Here is an 18,882-nt window from a genome sequence, read left to right on the forward strand (position 1 = left end):
ATAAATTTGTTAGTCTCTAAGAGGAATGCATCCGATGAAGTGAGCTGTAGCTCACAAAAGCTTATACTCAAATAAATTTGTTAGTCTCTAAGGTGCCACACGTACTCCTTTTCTTTTTGCGAATACAGACTAACACAGCTGCTACTCTGAAACCTGTGTGGAAAGAGTGTGCATTTGACTGTAACAAGATACTATATTAGTCCAACAAAAACAATTTTAAATATTTAGGAGAGAGAGAGCTACCAAATCAAAAAAGAATCTGGCATTCTATACCTGTGTGATAATAGGAATGCAAATACTAATAATACATTATTAATATTATACATGTTACATTGTAACACTAAGAATAAATTAATAGTTTTAATATAATTATCCATTATATAAACCGCAAAATTTCCAAAGAAGAAATTTCATCAAATTGTTGACATTGGCAAACTAAAAACTTCATTAATGAAAATCTAAGAGATTTGGGACCAACCCTAAGAAGACTTGCACACAGGTTTAACTTTATGCATACTTCATGCACAAGACTTTGCAGGATCTGGGCCTTGAGATGTAAGAAGTAAAACAGCTGTAGCAATCCTTAACATTAGCTAGGAAGTCTATTTGCAACAAATATATCTTGGTGTTGGATATGCTAAAAGCCTGACTATATCAGAATATTCCATAGCCCAGTGGTAAGAGCACCCCCTGAGAAGTGGTAGATCCCTGTTCATGTCCTTTTGCCCCATCAGACAGAAGGGGAATTTAACCCAAGCCTAACAACTGGGCTAAATGTTATAAGGTGGGGCACTCCTCCCCATCGTTTTGTGTGGAGCGAGGCAGGTACCTAACTTATTCTCACAAGAAATGACTTAGGTGCCTAAGCCATCTGACCCCAGAAGAGGGGTTCCTGGCTGTGGATTACTAGCAGAGATGGGAGCCTTCAGCTGCCCGGAGTTAAGTGCCCACACTGTGAGAGGGACAGGGCTTAGGACATACCCCTCTCATCAGCATCTCCTATTGGCTAGTTTAGGTGACCCCCTGCCTAGCATTCTGGCTTTTTGTGGATTGAATTCTTAGGTGCTTCTCTCCCCCTATGCAATGTATAGAGTGCCTGGGCACCTAACTCAGGTTTTGTGGATTGTAGTGGTGTTCCTGTGACTTTCAAGTTCTCTATGTCCCTTTGTGGATTCAGGCCTCTGTCATCTTGTGCTGCCTGGAGGAAACTAACTGCCCTAGCTCCCACTCTGATCCATATCGGTCAGTTGTAGCAACCCGATGGATGAGTGTGGGGTCTTGGCTTAACTGAAAGAACAATAACAGAATAAATAAGTGGTTTAAGCCTTATTGCCTTACTGTGAGACAGCTGGCATTACTCCTGAATCTTTGACTCAGGCTGGTGAGAGTTTCCTTGACACGTTCCTCTTCATTGGATAGAGGTTGTCAAGGGAGAACCTACATCAGACGCCTGTGTATGCCTACTGACAAACAAAATGGAAAAAATACGGACTGGAATAGCTCATTGCTACTTTCCCTTCAGCTATTAGTTATTTTAGTCAGTATTTTGTCCTTTGGGTATAGACGTTTGGGGAATCAGTGAAAGTACAGAATCATTATGTAATACTAAATTGATAGACTAATATGCCAATTTTTGTGTATAATCTGAAAATCTGTTACAATTAGTGTATGGAATATTAACACTTAGCCACCAACCATCCTGCAGTTTTAACTCATGTCCCCACGAGTACAGTATTGCCTCATTGTAAGTGATCATGTAATGAAAGACTCTGTTATGTAGAATGGGGCAGGATGGCACAACACTTTGATCTCTTTTTAAAATCCTAAAAAATTAGTAATTTAAACAGTCTGCTGTAGCTTTTAAATTTCTGAATAGACACTGATCTAAAATATAGAACTCGCTGTTTGTATTTTATCTGATTTGCTAAATACATTTGTAATTACTCCTTTCCATGTCCAATGCCTGTGCATATTATAAATGAAGTGTATTTCACCAGCTGGAATGTGCTATATTCAAATAGTGGAGTTGATAGCTAAGAAGCCATATTTCAGAGTAGCAGCCGTGTTAGTCTGTATTCGCAAAAAGGAGTACTTGTGGCACCTTCGAGACTAACAAATCACACACTAGAATTAGGGAAGATATTGCAAAGAGAGAAATTGGGATTAAGAAATGGTACTTAATTTCCTCTATATTATAAATGAACTGAAGGAGATTTGAACATACAAAAGTGTATTATTAAGCAGCCTAATTTAAATGTAGCTCCATTCCCAAACAATAAATAATATACATCTGGCTACCATGAGTCATCACTTTTGCAACAGTGTCTACAGAGCTGCCTGTTTTGCAGGAGTACAGTTTACATAGTAACAGGTAGAAGAGATAGAGGTATTATTAAGAATTTAAATTACATGCAGAGACCTTTGGTAGATTTAAGGCTGCCTTGCACTGAGGTCAGTCTCTTCTGAATGCTTTTCAGATCACAGTGTGATTGGGGTGGGAGTGCTTGAAGAAGGGAGCATGAGCAATTCAGAAAACAGCTCATAAGTCTCTGCACTGCTTCTTCCCTATTAACACTGCCCTATTCTTTTGTGCGTGAGAGAGAGAGAATCATCCCATGATAATGTTGCTTTTACAAAGCATTTGCTTTTCTCTTTCAGAGAAATAGGAGTATCCTATTTCAGATTAGATACCGACATTACCTATGTAGGTCTGCTTAAATACACCTTTAAATTAGGAATTATGAAATCTTCTGTGTGTGTGTGTGTGTGGATTCACATAATTAAAAATCAGACTTTTACCTCTTGCAGGATGCTTTTTTGCCCCAGAGCCTATTTAAACTCTGGGAATTGAAGTAAGAGTACTTTAGACCTTAGCTATTTTAATTTGTAGTAAGATGCAGAAATCAAACTATTGTATTGTTACTAAGCAAAAGCTACTGATTGCCAGCAGTGGTAGCAGACACTACTATTTGCGTCACTGTTCCTAGGAGATGCTATTCAAGTGTCTTGACACATCCTCATAGCAAATAGTATTTGCACTTGCTGTGTTCAGTTTCAACACTAATTGAGGCTTGATTGTACCATACACAAACACACGCTTATCATAGTAACCATGTCTTCATGAGCAATTAATTTAGTTCCAACTAAGGCGTATCTCTCTAGATATATGCATGAAGATAGACAGAGCATAACTCTCACATATAGTATGTATTTATAACTTAATCGCTTTATTGATGAGCAACTCGCTAGGATCTAGCTCAGTGTACAATTCATTTAAACTATACCGTGGCTTTGTCTTGATAAATATTTTCCTTAGAGCTGTCAGCGAGATTTTTTTTTAAAAAAAGAATCTGAAGTAAATAAATTCCTTGCTGATGCCAATAGATGTGTTAAACCTTAAAACCTTAATCTTGAAAATAAAAATGTATGTGATGAATGTCCTTAAATCAGTAACGATGTTCAAAAATGTAACGCCTTCTCTAGGAGGCTTATCCTGGAGATTTAGCAAGTCTTACAACATCCTCAAAAGAGGATTGCTTCTTACAGGGTTTCCAAATGCTCCGGGGTGTGTACAACCCCCAAAATACCATTTATCAAATAACGCTCTTAAACTGGAAGTACACTGAAAACCCTTGTAACGAATAGGAGCGCGACTATAGAAGGGGGGAAATGACACGCGTTCAAAGCGATGTTGTGACAAGATTATTCTGCATTGTCAACTGATCATTATTTGGATAATAGTTATTATACTAAAAGCGGAGTATATTACTTTGTTAAATCCGGATCAAAACTTTACATCATAGACGCTGAACTCCTCTCTCCTCCCCCCGCCCCCTTTTGTTTTGGCATGTTTCATATTGATTCCCCCCTCAATGTAATTAGCTTTTATGACACAGCCTTTAACACAGAGCCTTTCTGATGAAGAATGACAAGCGAATCGCCACACCGCGTAGGAATTGTTTGAAGTAAGTATCAGGCTCTTAGGGACGTTTCTTTTTTGTAAAGCGGCAGATGCAGTTGCACCGAAGAACAGCATGGAGGGGGGAAGTGTCAGGGACCCGAGCGGTAAATGTGGAGGGACCCAAGCTCTCTCCTTCGTGTGCCCGGGCAGCAGTTAGTTACCTGGGGCTTCTGCGGCTGCTGGGCTCGTGCCTGCGGGTCCCGGTGGATCCCGCCCCAGCCTGCCGGGAGCGCTGCTGCCTTGAGAAACCCGGGGGAAGCGCAGGGGAAACCTGGCTGGTTGCAGGCTCCTGCTCCTGACCTGCGGCTCCCCCGGCCCGCCCCCCTGCGCCGGGAGCCATTGGCGGCGGCGGAATTGCCCAGAGGGGCCAGGGAAGTCTGCGGAGCGCCTGGGCAGGCAGCGAGGCCGTGTCCGCGGGGAGAGGCAGCCCGGCGCGGCGGCGCTCCCCTCCCTTCCTGCCTCCCCGCCCGCGGCAGCCGGAGCCGCCTTTCCCCGCCTGCTGGTGGGTCCCAGGGCAGGACCGGGGGGGGAGATGGGATCCGCTCTGTGAGCCGCCAGGCTGGAGCCCCCGTTTCCAGCGGGCTTCGGGGAGCTGCCGCCGAGCTCGAGAGGCTCCCAGCGCCGCTGGCTGGCTCTTCCCCGGAGGAATCTGCCCGGCTCTCCTTAGGTGAGTGCCCGTGTCGGTGCAGCGCGCCAGGGCTCGCCCCAGCCGGGCAAGGCTCCCACGTCCAACCACAGCCGGGCGCTGGGCTCCAAACCTCGCCCCAGCTGGGCAATGCCCGGTGCCCCGTGTGTGCAGTTCTCCCCTAATGCCCCGCCCCTGCGTGCAGTTCTCTCCTGTGCCCCATCCCCGCAGGGCCCCCAAAACTAACTCCATTCGCTCAGCCCTCGGCCCCCACCCCCCTCGCCCAGCTATCCCCATCCCTGCACTGACTCCCCAGAGCAATCCCGTGCAGTATGCACCGTGCCCTCCGGCACAAACCCCCTCCCTGTGTGGGCTGCTCCCTAAAACTCAGCAGGGTGGTTTAAACACTCCCGCCCCTCCTGAGCACAGCCCGGCGGAATAACTCCCCAAAAGGCAGGCCTGTCCTCCAGCCAGCACAAACCCTCCTATGGCTCCGGCTGGGCACCGAAAAAACCAGGTTAGACACCTGGGAACGGGCCAGGGATCACAGTGGCTCGAGCCAGGAGGCGAGGCTCCCCGGCGCAGGCTGCACCTTGGGGTTTGCTCGGGGGCTTGCAGGGACGCGTTGGGAGCCCGCTGCAGCGCAAGTGAAGTTTGCAGGCAGTGCCTGGGCGCTCGGGACACGGGGAGCCAGGGCGAGGTGGCCCCGCACCAAATCTGCCCTGGGTGGAGAAGGGGAAGAGTCAGTGGGGGCGTGAAAAGGGACGCGGGGGAGGGCAGAGGAAAGCAGGCGTTAGAGGAGGGGGGAATGAAGAGGAAACAAGTAGGGGAGGCGAAGAAATCGGGGGGAGACGAGACAGCGAGGGCAGAAGTATTATAATCCTATTACAATGCCTGGGGGCGTCGAAGAGGGCGGAGGAGAGCCAGGGAAGGCGATTGAGTTTGCTGGCGACAGCTCCTGCGCACCGGCGTCTCTCTCTCGCACTGAAAGGTACCGTCCCCTCCCCTCCCTCCGGAGAAGTCATGTGGCTGTCAGGCATCTCCCTGCAGCACCTCTTGCGCGCCGGGACAGGCTTGGGCTTTCTGGCAGCCACTGGCGTGTTTTCTTCTTTGGTTCAGCAAACAACACTTGCGAAAAGTGGCTCTGGCCTGACAGTGTGTTAGGTTAGTTATATGGGGGGCGGAGTCTTTTTCATGTCTTCTAACTCCTTGCTAACAAGAAGCAAGCTCCCTGTCCTGATCCATGGCAGCCTCACCACAGCCCTCTGAGGTAGGTGAGAGTGTCATCTTGACTCCTGAGAAGTGTAACTGTTGCGTGGACTAAGGCAGGTGGGGGGAGAGGAGCGATTCAGTAGGGGTGTGGGAAGCTCTTTTTCCACAGAGCAGTTTGGCAGCTCCGAATTAGGAAACTTTCTGTGGCTCCTGATGTGAAAGGAAGCCCACATTGTATGTAAATAGCACTGCTCAGTACAGTGATGGGAAGAAGACACTGTGAGGTAACTTGGTGCAGTTAGCTCATTACCCAGTCTTCTTGCACTGCGGTTGCCGTGTGGACATTTGGATTCCCAATCAATAATTATGTGTAGCATGCAGGTATTAATCCCTTAGAAAGCTCCTCAGTGGTGACTTGTTTCCATGACAGTAAGATTCTTCAGGCTATCTTTCGGTCCAATTTGGGTTCCTATGTTTACGAAGAGAAACGGAAGGCTGTGCAGATCCAATTGTTATCCCAGTTAGAAACAAACAAAAAGTACCCCTTCCTTGCCCTCCCCACTCAGCTGTCCCCTTCCCCTCTGCTTCATCCGTGAATAGTATATTTTGGGAGGGGAGAGAGATGTGTAAGAAGCATACCTATTGCATGTCCTGATCTTTCAAAAAAATATTGGTTCAAATTAAAATATGTTTTGAGTTACTTGTTCAAAATACTTTTGAGAACTGTTCATACTACATAAGTTTGTCATTTTGTTTTGCAATGTATTTAGGAGTGCTATGATCCAGTGACCTGTCCTTTCAGTGTTTTCGTCTTATAAGTCCTATATTTCAATTGTTAGAGCAGAAAGCTGGGAACCAGGCACCACTCATCGTGTGACCTTGCTATTGACTCACTGTATGACCTTGGGCAAGTCTCTGAACCTCTTTGTACCTCAGTATCCCCACCTATAAAATGAAGGACAGTGATGCTAATCTTTGTAAAGTGATTTGATATAATTGGTCAAAAGACGGTTGAAATGTAAAATAATTATTTTAGAAAACTTCAGTACATTACATGTCTTTTGTACAATTGGTAAACATAGCATATATCATCATCATCACAGAAAACGAGCAGAGATAGATATAATCTAATCTAATCCCTTTCTAACCTTCATCTATTTTTTTTTAAATAGAATCACAATTGCACCAGATGTCAACTAGTTAAACTGGTGTCTCATCAAGAAGTTAATGGAACTGTGATGATGTACATCAGCTGAGGCTCTAGCTCAATACATTTTAAACTTTTAAACTATTACACTGTGTCTCTAATTACTGATGGTTGGTTTTCTATTAAATCAAATTAAATTAAAAATGTAGACTCTTCAGTAGTTGTTCTTTTGTTTATAGGAACATTTTTTTATATTATAGAGTATAAGAAATAATATGCAATTGGCCAAAAACACAATAGTAAGACAGACACAATGTTATAAACTAGAACAATACTTTGTGTTGTCTGCTGTACTGTCATGAATAATCTAGGAAAGACTCGAGCATGATACTTGAAAAAAATTAAAGGGACACCATGTTTATCTTCACAAAGAGAAGGTTAAGTGGTGACTTGATTACAGTCTATAAGTACCTGCATGGGGAATAAATATTTGATAGTGGGTTCTTCAATCTAGCAAAGAAAGATAAAAAACTGTTCAATAGCTAGTAGACAAATTCAGACTGGAAATAAGAGTAACTGTTTAACAGTAAGGGAAATCAACCGTTGGAACAAGGGTTATGGTAGATTCTTCATCACTGGCAATTTTTAAATCAAGATTAGATTACATTTTTAAATCAAGATCTTTTTCTAAAATATATGCTCTAGGAATTATTTTGGGGAAATTCAATGGCCTGTGTTATACAGGAAGCGAGACTTGATGATCACAGTGGTCCTTTCTGGCCTTGGAATCTGTGAATCAACTTGAAATATAGTCAATTTAAAAAAAGTTACAAGTAGTTTCAGGTATTATATTGGCACACGCCTCCTGCCAATTTTTGTGTGGGGTTTTCCCCCCCAACAATCACTTTCTATTATTTTTAAAGGGTTTTTTCCCCCTCTCTCGTTGCTTTGTGAAAGAACTAGTAGGATCAAGAAGGGAAACTAACTGATTCTACAGGGGAAACAGTGGAACTGAACATAGAAAGTATTGTAGAATGCCCAGTTAACACAGTGCGGGTGGAGGGAGGGCGGGGATGGGGACGGAGACAAACAACAAAATATTGTTTTGTCTCTAATCTATTTCAGTTAGTCTACTGGTAACAATAACAAACCAATGTTCAGTTAGAAGTATGATTGTTTTCTTTTCCTTTTAAGTCAGTAACCTACATCAGGAAAAAAAATAAACTCCTCCTGCCTTTCAAATGCTGAAGATACCCTGGAATGCTGGACTCTGGCATTGATTATGGAAGTACTTAAGCACATGCTTAACTTTAAGGATATGAGTAGTCTATTGACTTCTATGGGACTTTTATGCTTAAAGTTAAGCATGTGCTTAAGTGTTTTGCTGAATCATAGAATGTCAGGGTTGGAAGGGACCTCAGGAGGACATCTAGTCCAACCCCCTGCTCAAAGCAGGGCCAATCCCCAGCCAGGGCTTTGTCAAGCCTGACCTTAAAAACTTGTAAGGAAGGAGATTCCACCACCTCCCTAGGTAATGCATTCCAGTGTTTCACCACCCTCCTAGTGAAAAAGTTTTTCCCAATATCCAACCTAAACCTCCCCACTGCAACTTGAGACCATTACTCCTTGTTCTGTCATCCGCTACCACTGAGAACAGTCTAGATCCATCCTCTTTGGAACCCCCTTTCAGGTAGTTGAAAGCAGTTATCAAATCTCCCCTCATTCTTCTCTTCCGCAGACTAAACAATCCCAGTTCCCTCAGCCTCTCCTCATAAGTCGTATGTTCCATTCCCCTAATCATTTTTGTTGCCCTCCGCTGGACTCTTTCCAATTTTTCCACATCCTTCTTGTAGTGTGGGGCCCAAAACTGGACACAGTACTCCAGATGAGGCCTCACCAATGTCGAATAGAGGGGAATGATCATGTCCCTCGATCTGCTGGCCCATTACCTTGATTTTGAATTTCATTATCTCCAACAATTTAGCAACAAGGCACCTGACTTATATAGTTAGACTTAGATAGTTTCTTGAGAAGTTATGACCATATCAGCATTAGTGGCCCTAGTGACATGACTTTATAGCAATGCTCTGAATCATTTTGTAGAAAAAGAGAAAAAATAATACACATGGCACCTTCTTGCTCAGCATATCTGCTCCCTGTATATTACTGAGTCATAGCTCTTTACTTAACTATTTATATTTACCCCCTTTCACCCAAGTTCTTACTATTTAGCACTGCAGAGCTAATACAAGTAGAGAAAAATGAGCTGGATTCTATTTAGTATTGCACATGCTCAGCAAAACATAGTTCAATTCTAACTACATAATCTTTTTTAGTACTGATGATAAGAGGAACTATAATTCATCTTAATTTTCACAACCCTGGTAGAGTTTGCACCAAAATATTTTTTTTGACTTGTAAAAGAATCACCTTTGCTAAAGAAGTCAGTGAGAGAATATACATAAAACCTATATACATAAAACCTATATTATTTTACAGTTATTTTTCAGTACATAATCACTTTAAAATATTAATTATTGCTGAAGGTGTTAGATTTCAGGTATATAAATATCTGCATATATAATTTTTAAAGACTAAATCCACAGGATTATAATACTTTTATATTATTTTAAAAGTATCCATTATACCCAAGTACGTTAGGTATGATGTACTGCTTTTTCCTGAACACTGAAGTACAAACTTCCATTAGAAGGCTGTGTGTTTATACACTAGCTAAGTACTCTTTGAATCTCGGTCACAAGTGAAAAATAAGTCTGCTAGTATCAACTTGTTTCTACGTGCTGGAGAAGTAGTGTGGTCCAGTGATTAGGACACTAGACTGGAATTTAGTAGACCTGGGTTTTATTCATGGCTCAATTACTAACCTGCTGTGTGGCTTTTGGCAAGTCACTTTACCACTCGGTGTCTCTTTTTCCCTGTTCACCCATTTTTTCTCTTATCTGTTTAGAATATAAAGCTCTTCAAGGTGTTAAGACAGCACATAGCAGAATCTGGCCCCAATCTCTGCCAGAGCATCTAGACAATGCTGTAATACTAATAATAAAGAATAATAGTCAAGGTTTTTCTGTATCCCCAAAACCACAATGATTTGGCATGATTGCTAGTCACTGTTTGAGACATGCCATGCTGTGAATAGCAGGCTTGTTGCAGTTTGGGTATGAGGTACAATGGAAGAGTTTTTTTGTAAAGACACACACAAAAAAACCCTTTTTTGAGCACTAACATCTACTGAACTTTCTCTTTCACACAACAACACAGACATTCTCAAAGGATAAAATAACACCCATAACAATTCATACGCTTGCTCTTCAGAGGTCTAATTGCATGAGTTTATATTATGGACCCAATCCTGCATTTTCTGCACAATCAAGATTCCCATTGGGGCTAGCATATGTCTGTATTATATGCTCTCTGAATGTCAAAATACAATAGTTATGACCTTATAATATGCATATTAATGGCAAAGTGTTCAGTAAGAACATAAGTCAGCACAGACCACCCATCCACAGTAGAATCTTTATTTTCTGTGTTTTTGGATTGGGGGGGTGAGATGGGGAAGCGGCATTTCTAAGTGCATCTCTTTTCCCTGCCCGCAACACATTCTGTTTGATTTTGTATCAGTGAGAAATGTCAATAAGAAACTTGGGAAGTAATGTCTGTACTTTATAAATTACTGCACTTCAGAGCTGAATTAAGCTCTTGATAGACCCCCCTAGAACTAGATTTATACTTCAAAAGGTGACCTATTTGGTGATAAGTCCAGCTATGTTCTTTTCGCTTTCATATACAACAGAACCACTGTAGAGGGTACAAATGCCGTCTGGTACATTAAGTCTTTTAGCTTGAAATAGGGTTGTTTCCTATGAAAGGTTTACTGCTGAAAAAATGACTTTGAAAATGATCTCTCCTCTGTTGCAAGTTTTATTTCTGCCTTTCATCACTGTGTAGCTGCCAAAATAAGGTAATGTAAAACAAAGAACATACTTTCACATATTGGTACAAGGCAAAGTAAAACAAAGCTCTGCCCCTGGCTCTTTCATTTCATTCCTCCTAGGAGCCTGAACTTTTGTGTATGGAGATCTTGACTGATAAGGTATCAGTTCTCCCTAATGCTGTATTCTTTTTTCTTTAAGGAACTAAGTACAAGATTTCCCAAATAACTAGTGATTGTGGATACCAAACTCGAGACACCCCCCCTTCCCCACAAGTGACCTGATTTCTGGATAGTGCACTCTGAAAATCAGAGCCCTTTAAAATGTCTCAAGTTGTATACCCTCCAAACCCACTAGTCACACTGAGAATCTTGATGGTTTTATTATAAAATTAGCAGAATTATAAAAAAGAAACTCTGCTTAAATATATCTCTTCAGAACATTGTTATTGTTCAAGCCAAAAACTGAAGGGGTAGTTCAGTGTTTGGGGGGCTCAGTGAAAAGCAAAGCAAAATGTAGAAGGAAATCATTGAGACTTACCAAAAGCAAAATGAATATTTATTAAACACCAATTGTGATTGCCTTACTCACAAGAGTGGTCCCATTGCACTGAACAGGACTGCTTGCATGACTAAGGTGATCACAGTTTTGCCCTAAATAAATTACATACATTTACGGCAAGACATTTTTTTAAAAAATAGAAACAAAAATATAAATGACAGGTTTCAGAGTAACAGCCGTGTTAGTCTGTATTTCCAAAAAGAAAAGGATTTGTGGCACCTTAGAGACTAACCAATTTATTTGAGCATAAGCTTTCGTGAGCTACAGCTCACTTCATCGGATGAAGTGAGCTGTAGCTCACAAAAGCTTATGCTCAAATAAATTGGTTAGTCTCTAAAAATATAAATAGCACACATAGAAAACAGGAATTGAAAAAGAAAAGTTGTACAGAAATGGATGAGCCAGGTAATTTCAACAAATCTCCAGAAACCTGAAAAAACAAAAGCCAAATCATATGTCGAAATGGATCAGATCTGAGAGAGAGCAAATCAGAAGATCTCACCGCTTCAGAGACACTGAACAAAAGGATCAAATCTTCAAAAACCCTGAAAACAAAGTCAGGACTACATATTTGGCCTTTGCAGACTTAGCAGAATGAAGTCATCAGGATTGCTATGCCCTGCATGGTCTCAACAGTTGTACAGAATTAATTTGCTCCTGGTTGGAGGGGCACATCCCAGCTGAAGTGTGGATATGTGACAGTTAGATAATTAAACAAAAGAAGTAGCTGTGATTCTAGCAAGTAAACTGATTTGTCAGACAGAGACAGAAATTCAGAAATGTGGCAAGCAGTTAGCCTTACCCTATAGCCTTTACCTCAGCATCTGGAAAATACCCTTCAGACTTCAGAAGTGACTATTCTCAGGAGTTCCTTTAAAATTTAATGAAAAACAGAAAGGAAAAAGGCAACACACAAGAAGATTAATATGGTTCAAAGTGGCAGAAAAAATTAGGGAAAAAGGTTGGATTTGTTTACTGATAATGACCAAAATAAATGTAAGCAAACTATTAGTATTAACTAGCATTAAGATAGCACGGCACATTACCTTCCCTAAAGAGCCAATGTTCTTAACTACAAACAAGAAGAAAAGGACAAATGTTACCACAAAGTAATGTGCAATAGCCCAGTGTAAATAGCACAACCTTTCTTGAACAATACACATATGCCTGTGGAAAAAGCCTTTGGCAAGTTCAAATGAGTTCAGAAGACAGATTTATGCCATTCTCTGCTAATGTAGTATCTAAGCTGCCCAATATCTATAAGTAGCATAGTAGAATCTTCTCTAGAAGAGATTAGGAGTTGTCGGAGAGACAGATGTGTCAAGAGGTCATGCAAAGCCACCAAACACACCTCAAGAATCACTTATTTTATCCAGCAAATACCAAATTCTAAGGCAAGGTTTTTGTGAAGAGATGATTGAGCTAACGTCTGTTCTCTCAGTTCTTTGGAAATACCCATAAAGAGCCAAAACAGTGAAAGAAGTAGTACCCTATGTCTTTTTTCCCTCTCTTCTAACTGTCCTATCTTCTCCCTCATTGTCAGCTCTGATGGTCACACTGATTCCTATGCTTTTTTAGCTACAGGAGGCAGTAGATACAAACTGCTCAGCATACACTTCTTTTTCCCTTTATCGAATAGCAGCCAATGTTTTGAGTTATTGTACTCAAAATTGCATCAATATTTCCTTGATTAAGAAGAAAGGGAGAGGCCCATCATCACCATGCTTAATTGCACAGGTTGCGGCTCAGACTGCCTGTACAGTGATTTTCTTAGTTTGTATGCTGACCTTCTCAGACTGACGAAACTTAGCAGACCTGCCCACAGTGACCCGCTTTCACTGCTGTGGGCTAGGGTGTCTGGCATTGCAAGCTAATGGTGCTTCTAAGACCTCTGGGTTTGGAAGAGTCTAGTTACCAGTCTCCAAGACACACTGCTCTTTGCAACAGACTGGTGCCTATTCAGCATGGAACAAGGCCAATCTCCAACAACCTGTTTAAGACGATGGGAGTGTGACATTCCCCAGGGTACAATCTGGACTTTTGAACAGCTGTGGCCCCTGAGGTCTCCAACCTGGGGTGCCTTTTACACTCCTTCACTGTGAGAGCAACCATTCCTGGCCTGCTCACACACAGCCTTCAGCATGTAAATTACTTCCAGCTATTTTGCAAAAGTGCTACAGTCAGCTATCCTTGAATTACACTGCAGAGTAACACCAGCAAATTCCCAGTCCCAGGCTCTCCCAGAAACATGTGTCTTGTACTGCCTAGCCCTCTCCTGAACAATACAAGCTCATATAAAGTCTATCGTTTTATTAATAGAAAATGTTATGCACAAACCTTAGCACAAATGGATTTTTCCAAACATTAAATCTAAGCACACTGGCTGAGATAAAACAATAAAACAAGTTTATTTAACTACAGAAAGATAGATTTTAAGTGATTAGAAGTAATGTAGCATAAAAGTCATAATTGATTACAAGTAAATAAAAGGTAAAATGCAACTAATACCTAATTTTCCAAGCTAGAGTGAATTAAAAGCAAAAGTCTCTCTCACCACATGTTCTAGAAGTCTTACTGGCTGAATTCCTTTCTGCCAGGATCCCTCCCCAGCCCAATTATGTTTCCTTTGTCATCCAAGTGTTGTGGATGCTGCTAGTAGAGATGAAGGGAGAGATCTTTGGGGAGTGTCTGCTCCCCTTTCTTACAGTTCTCTTTTTCTTTGAAAATCACCTCTAGCTGAAGTTCAAGAGACATAAGGTTTTGGGAGATGGGATCCTCCAGCTGTTTCTTTGCCAAAATGTAGATTTCTCACTCACATTCTTTTTCCTGCCAAAGAATGGCCACTTAACCAGGTGATCATTCATTTGATTTTGTTGGTCCCTGGCTGAGGCCTCAGTTTGCCTTTTATCTTTGAGAAATTGGTTTGTGTGTGCTTTTCTAAATTTGGAACATATCTCAGTAATGTTACACAGTCTCATAATTTTGCATACAGTGTTGCCACACACATTTTACCAGGACAATATTGATCAGCAAACGATGAGTTTTCAAATGATCTCTCACAAGGTATACTTTGTACAAAGTTTATCTTGGTCTTGTATAGGGGATGAACATAAGGGTACAGACTGTCACAGGGAGACTTTCTATTGAACTTCAGCAGGCATTAGAATGAGGCTCAAATTGTCATTTTGAAAGGGTAGTTGGAATAATACTAACTCAGCATGTTATTACAATAAATAGCACTAAGCAGATGGCAAAGTTTAGCTACACACACGGGTTAACCAAGTTGAACAGTTTGCACATTGGGAAGTTCTTTGTATCTCCATCAGGCAGTTTGTCACAGGCTCCCTCAGATCAGAATGGATGTCTCAAGCCCCAGGAAGTGTCTGTGGGCACTGTCTCAACAAAATGGTTCAGTACCCAGTGGATCTTTACACTTTATAGTAAAACCAGTTACTTCGTCATTCCTTCTTATAGCCAAATGATCTGTAGCCATTATGTCATCTTTCACGGTCAGACAATTCTTCCTTCATCCCAGTCTTGCAACAGCTATAGATGTTGCCAAATACCCACAGCAAACATTGACTTTGACTGGAATTTAGCACGGTCTGCACCTCTGACATTCAGGCCCAATATCTTTAAATATTTACTTCCAACCTTGTATGAATAGTTGTTTTAAATACCAGCCTCAAAAGAGAAACCTGGGCATGTCAGCCAGGCAAAACATTGTGAATGGGGTTTGCCCCCAAGACCAACAATTAAAAGTTATTTTCAGAAATTAATAAAAAAATTTATGAGATAACCATAAACAGTAGCTATCCAGCACACTAATAAAAATGAAAGACCCCGTACTGTTTGCACTGCTTATGGGTACAACATCAGGATTTTAGAGAGATGATGTGACAGGTTTCAATCGGTCCTCCAAGCCCCTAGGGGGCGTTGAATATCTATGGTCGAACTGGCAGGCCTTAGTCACACCTTTCGGGTGCTGGGGGATTAGCGGGAAAGGTGTGCCGGCCCGAGTCTGCGGCACGCCCCTCAGGCAGGGGAGCGCCGGCATGGGTTTGTCGCACACAGTTCTGCTACCCAAGGCGGGTTGGCCGGGGTAGGGGAACACAGGCCCACCCAACTCCACTGCGTTCCCGCCCAGGGCCCTGACAGTGGTGGGATGCGAAGGTCCTGCCGCTCGGTCAGCGGGGGGCCATCCGCACCTGCTGACCAAACACATCCATCCCACGGTGCAGTTCTGCCCCTGGGCTACTTCCTACCCGATCTCTCAAGCGGGTCTCTCCGGTCCCTCCAGCTCATCCTGGTATTCTGCCGCTGGCAGCTCCAGCTCCAGCTCCCCCTCTGTGTCAGACTCACACTGGCCCGGGTCACAGCCGGGCCCCTCCAGGTCCTCTGGGTATTCAGCGGTTGGCAGTCCTGGTTGCCACAGGCCTTCCTCCCGGTCAGGTTCCTCCTGGCACAGGGCCTCCCCTGGGTCGGCAGCAGGATCACAAGGGAGCAGCCTGTGTCTGTCTCCCTGCCTGGTGCTCTCCCCACTGGGCAAACGGCCCCGCCCTTTATACTTCCTGTCCCACCCCTCCCCTTTCGGGGATTGGCGTAAGATTGGTCTGGCCCCGCCCACTCAGGTTGAGAGGATGGCTCTTTACCCTCTGGTTCGGAGGGAAGCCACCCTGGCTCCCTACAGATGGGTAAACTGCATTCTCCAAATTCATGGACAACTCGTGCGTCTGAGAGTAGAACTGGGACTATAGTATCTGTATTGTGCGAGTACTGAGCCATCTTCAGTGGTAATCCAAACTTATGAAAATAGTAAAACCTTCCCCATTAAATATAATGTAAGATTGTCACCAACATCTTGAGGAAAATTCCCTTCTCAGTCAGGCTGGTGCAGCACTCGTCAACAGGACTCCAGTGGTGTAACTGAGAGGACAATATGGCCTCTCAGAAGGTTCAGCTCATTGGCAGACTTGGCTAGCATTGAATAGACCTGAGAGAAAATCATCTGCAGCTGATTCCAAGGATAGAGTCATATGTATTGGGTAAGTTCAGTATAACCATACTCATTAGCCACTGTGATTATGTGGAGCTCAAGAATAATTCATTGTGATCCTCCTTGAAAGCCTGGCTGTACTTCAGCATTTCCTTGATTAAGCCATTGGTGATTTTTCATATTTAAAAATGTTGTTAGTGGGCAGCACTTTAGAAGTTTGGATTCCAGCCAGAAGATAAACAATAACTTTGTAACCAACTATGTGGGGAGATTTTACATGCATAAAAGGCAGAAATTGTAACGTTATGAATTCATGTCCCAGATTCTCCACTATGTTGGGCTGATTTGCGTTACGCTGCTGGTACAACATGGTCCAAAAGCCAGCATAGCCAACTGTGGAAAGATCAATACAGTGTAGGTACATTCCCTTGTAGTGTAATGTCAGTGCAGTGGTTCCTGTGCTGCCCATTCCTCCCTTAACCTTGCATATTAGGTGTAGCTGGAGGACAGGCACCATGGATGAGTCTTTCCTATATCCCAGTGCTCTCCTGATGTTATAACAGTCCATTGGTACCATTAACAACTGGTGCAATTCAGAACAGCCTTCAGGCTGTTCTAATGCTAGCATAGCAGCCTGGCACACAGTCATCCAAGAATCATTTGTGCTGTGAGCACCTTACCAGCAGCCAAGAATCTAAGCCTCGTGGCCTAACTCACCCGCCATCGCCTTCCCCTTTTTGCATATATGTGGGGTTTGATTCTCACCTTGTATTGGAGTCAATGGAGTCACATAAGTGTAAGAGATGGGAAAATCAGTCCCCTACTCTATTTTATTAACATTTACATTGCATGAGCATCACATAGTGAGCTGTATTAAAAAAAATCCACTATATGGCAAAGAAATAAATGCAGTTTTAATTCTGAGTGGAAGTGGGTGGATTCAGAGATGCCACTGAATCGTGTGTCTGGGAAACTTTTGTAGACAAGTACCATCTGAGAACTGGATCCTGCTTCTTTGAAGTCAGTGGAACAATTCCCATTGACTGAAAGAGAAGAGCTGCTGTTGGAGAAATCCCTTGTTGGGTCTTTTCTGCATAAAAATTGGGCAGGAGTCAGGAAGATTCTCTGTTGCCCAGTCGTCTAAATATAACAATGAGAAATGTCTGAGGAAGAGGATTGGCAGTAATAACTCTTCACCTGCTTCTTCAGTCTTTATCATTGGCTTCCCACACTTCTGGAGGATTCTTGGCAGAATGCTCCTTAGTCCATTCATTGTCTTTGTTGTACTGTCTATCTTGCTCTTTTCTTTCTCATCGTAACATATTGACAGGAAGGAAATTTCCATCTACCATTAGTCACTATAAACCAGAAGCCACAGAGACCATAGCCTGCTTCCAGTTTTTTGTTTTCTAAATCTATTATACATAACAGAAACATACACACATCTCAATTCGCCCCTTCTCTACCTGTAAGTCGCTGACTGATATCAAATCCCATGGCAGTGAGCTCAGAGTGCCCAGCACCTTGCAAGATTAGGCCATAAATATTACCTTCTGTGTATATCTTTGAAAATCAAAAGCAATTTGAAGCTAAGATAACAAGGTGTGCTCATTTTATAGTTTTATAACTGCCTTTCAGTGATAACATCAAAAACCCAATGGTTTATCTTAGTCTGAAAATTTTTGATCCAAAACTTTTCATATGTGACACTGGCCTCTCTATTTAATCAAAGAAGAAATTTGTTTGGGTTTTAAACAGCTATAATCATCCTCTCCCTAAATCATATCTCTGCAGGATGCAGTGGAAGATTGGAAGTAACACAAGTACAAAAAAACTAATCAATTTAGAATAGTCCATAGGGCAAACATACTATATTGCTTTAGTCACTAGATAACTAGTCACTGACATGAGACTGGAATAGACTGGATTTCTTAACTTCTAGTCATCAGTGTCATTCTGCAGGTCCACCTCGCCTAATGGATTATGGTTTTATTTCTTTCCTTTGTGTATCTATGCAGTATTTTTTTCTGTAAACTTAAATCCTAAATACAACAAAATACATTCCATGGTTACATTAAATGAAAATAGTGTTTATTCATAATCCACATTTGAGCCATCCAAAGAATACTCTAGCAAAACCAGGGCCTGATTTTCAGAAACAGAGTATGTCTACACTGCAATGTAAGCCCAGGATTAGTGGGATTTGAGTCAGCTGACCCTGGGTTAGAGAACCTAAGGGCTTGAGCATCTATACTGATTGTCTACCCTACATTAAGAATTTTCTAACCTGGGCTCGAACCTGGGGCTGTGGGGCCCACGCTGCAGCACTCAGATCTGAGTCAAACCGATCATATCCAAGACTCCCTAGCGCTCTCCTGAAATATGGTGGCTCTAGCCCTTTGGCCATGGTGCTCTGTGATGCACTTG

General features: G+C 42.5%; 1 protein-coding gene across 14 annotated transcripts in view; it reads left to right on the forward strand.

Annotated features, from left to right (window-relative positions):
• SHISAL1 (shisa like 1) overlaps nucleotides 1-18,882 on the forward strand; it is a 289,388-nt gene that overhangs the window by 152,887 nt on the left and 117,619 nt on the right. The window contains exon 1 of one of the 14 annotated variants that reach the window (XM_075121336.1): nucleotides 3,578-3,965. The exons of 5 other annotated variants lie outside the window; for them this stretch is intronic. In XM_075121336.1, the coding sequence (XP_074977437.1) occupies nucleotides 3,919-3,965 (47 nt within the window). In that variant the 5' untranslated portion in view covers nucleotides 3,578-3,918. Of the gene's footprint in view, nucleotides 1-3,577; nucleotides 3,966-3,993; nucleotides 4,629-5,627; nucleotides 5,857-18,882 lie in introns of those variants that run through there. 8 more of the 14 variants (XM_048825251.2, XM_075121352.1, XM_075121329.1 and 5 more) reach the window with 8 other exon arrangements.

The sequence above is a fragment of the Caretta caretta genome, chromosome 1, assembly GCF_965140235.1.
Source record: "Caretta caretta isolate rCarCar2 chromosome 1, rCarCar1.hap1, whole genome shotgun sequence".
NCBI classification, from domain to species: domain Eukaryota; kingdom Metazoa; phylum Chordata; order Testudines; family Cheloniidae; genus Caretta; species Caretta caretta.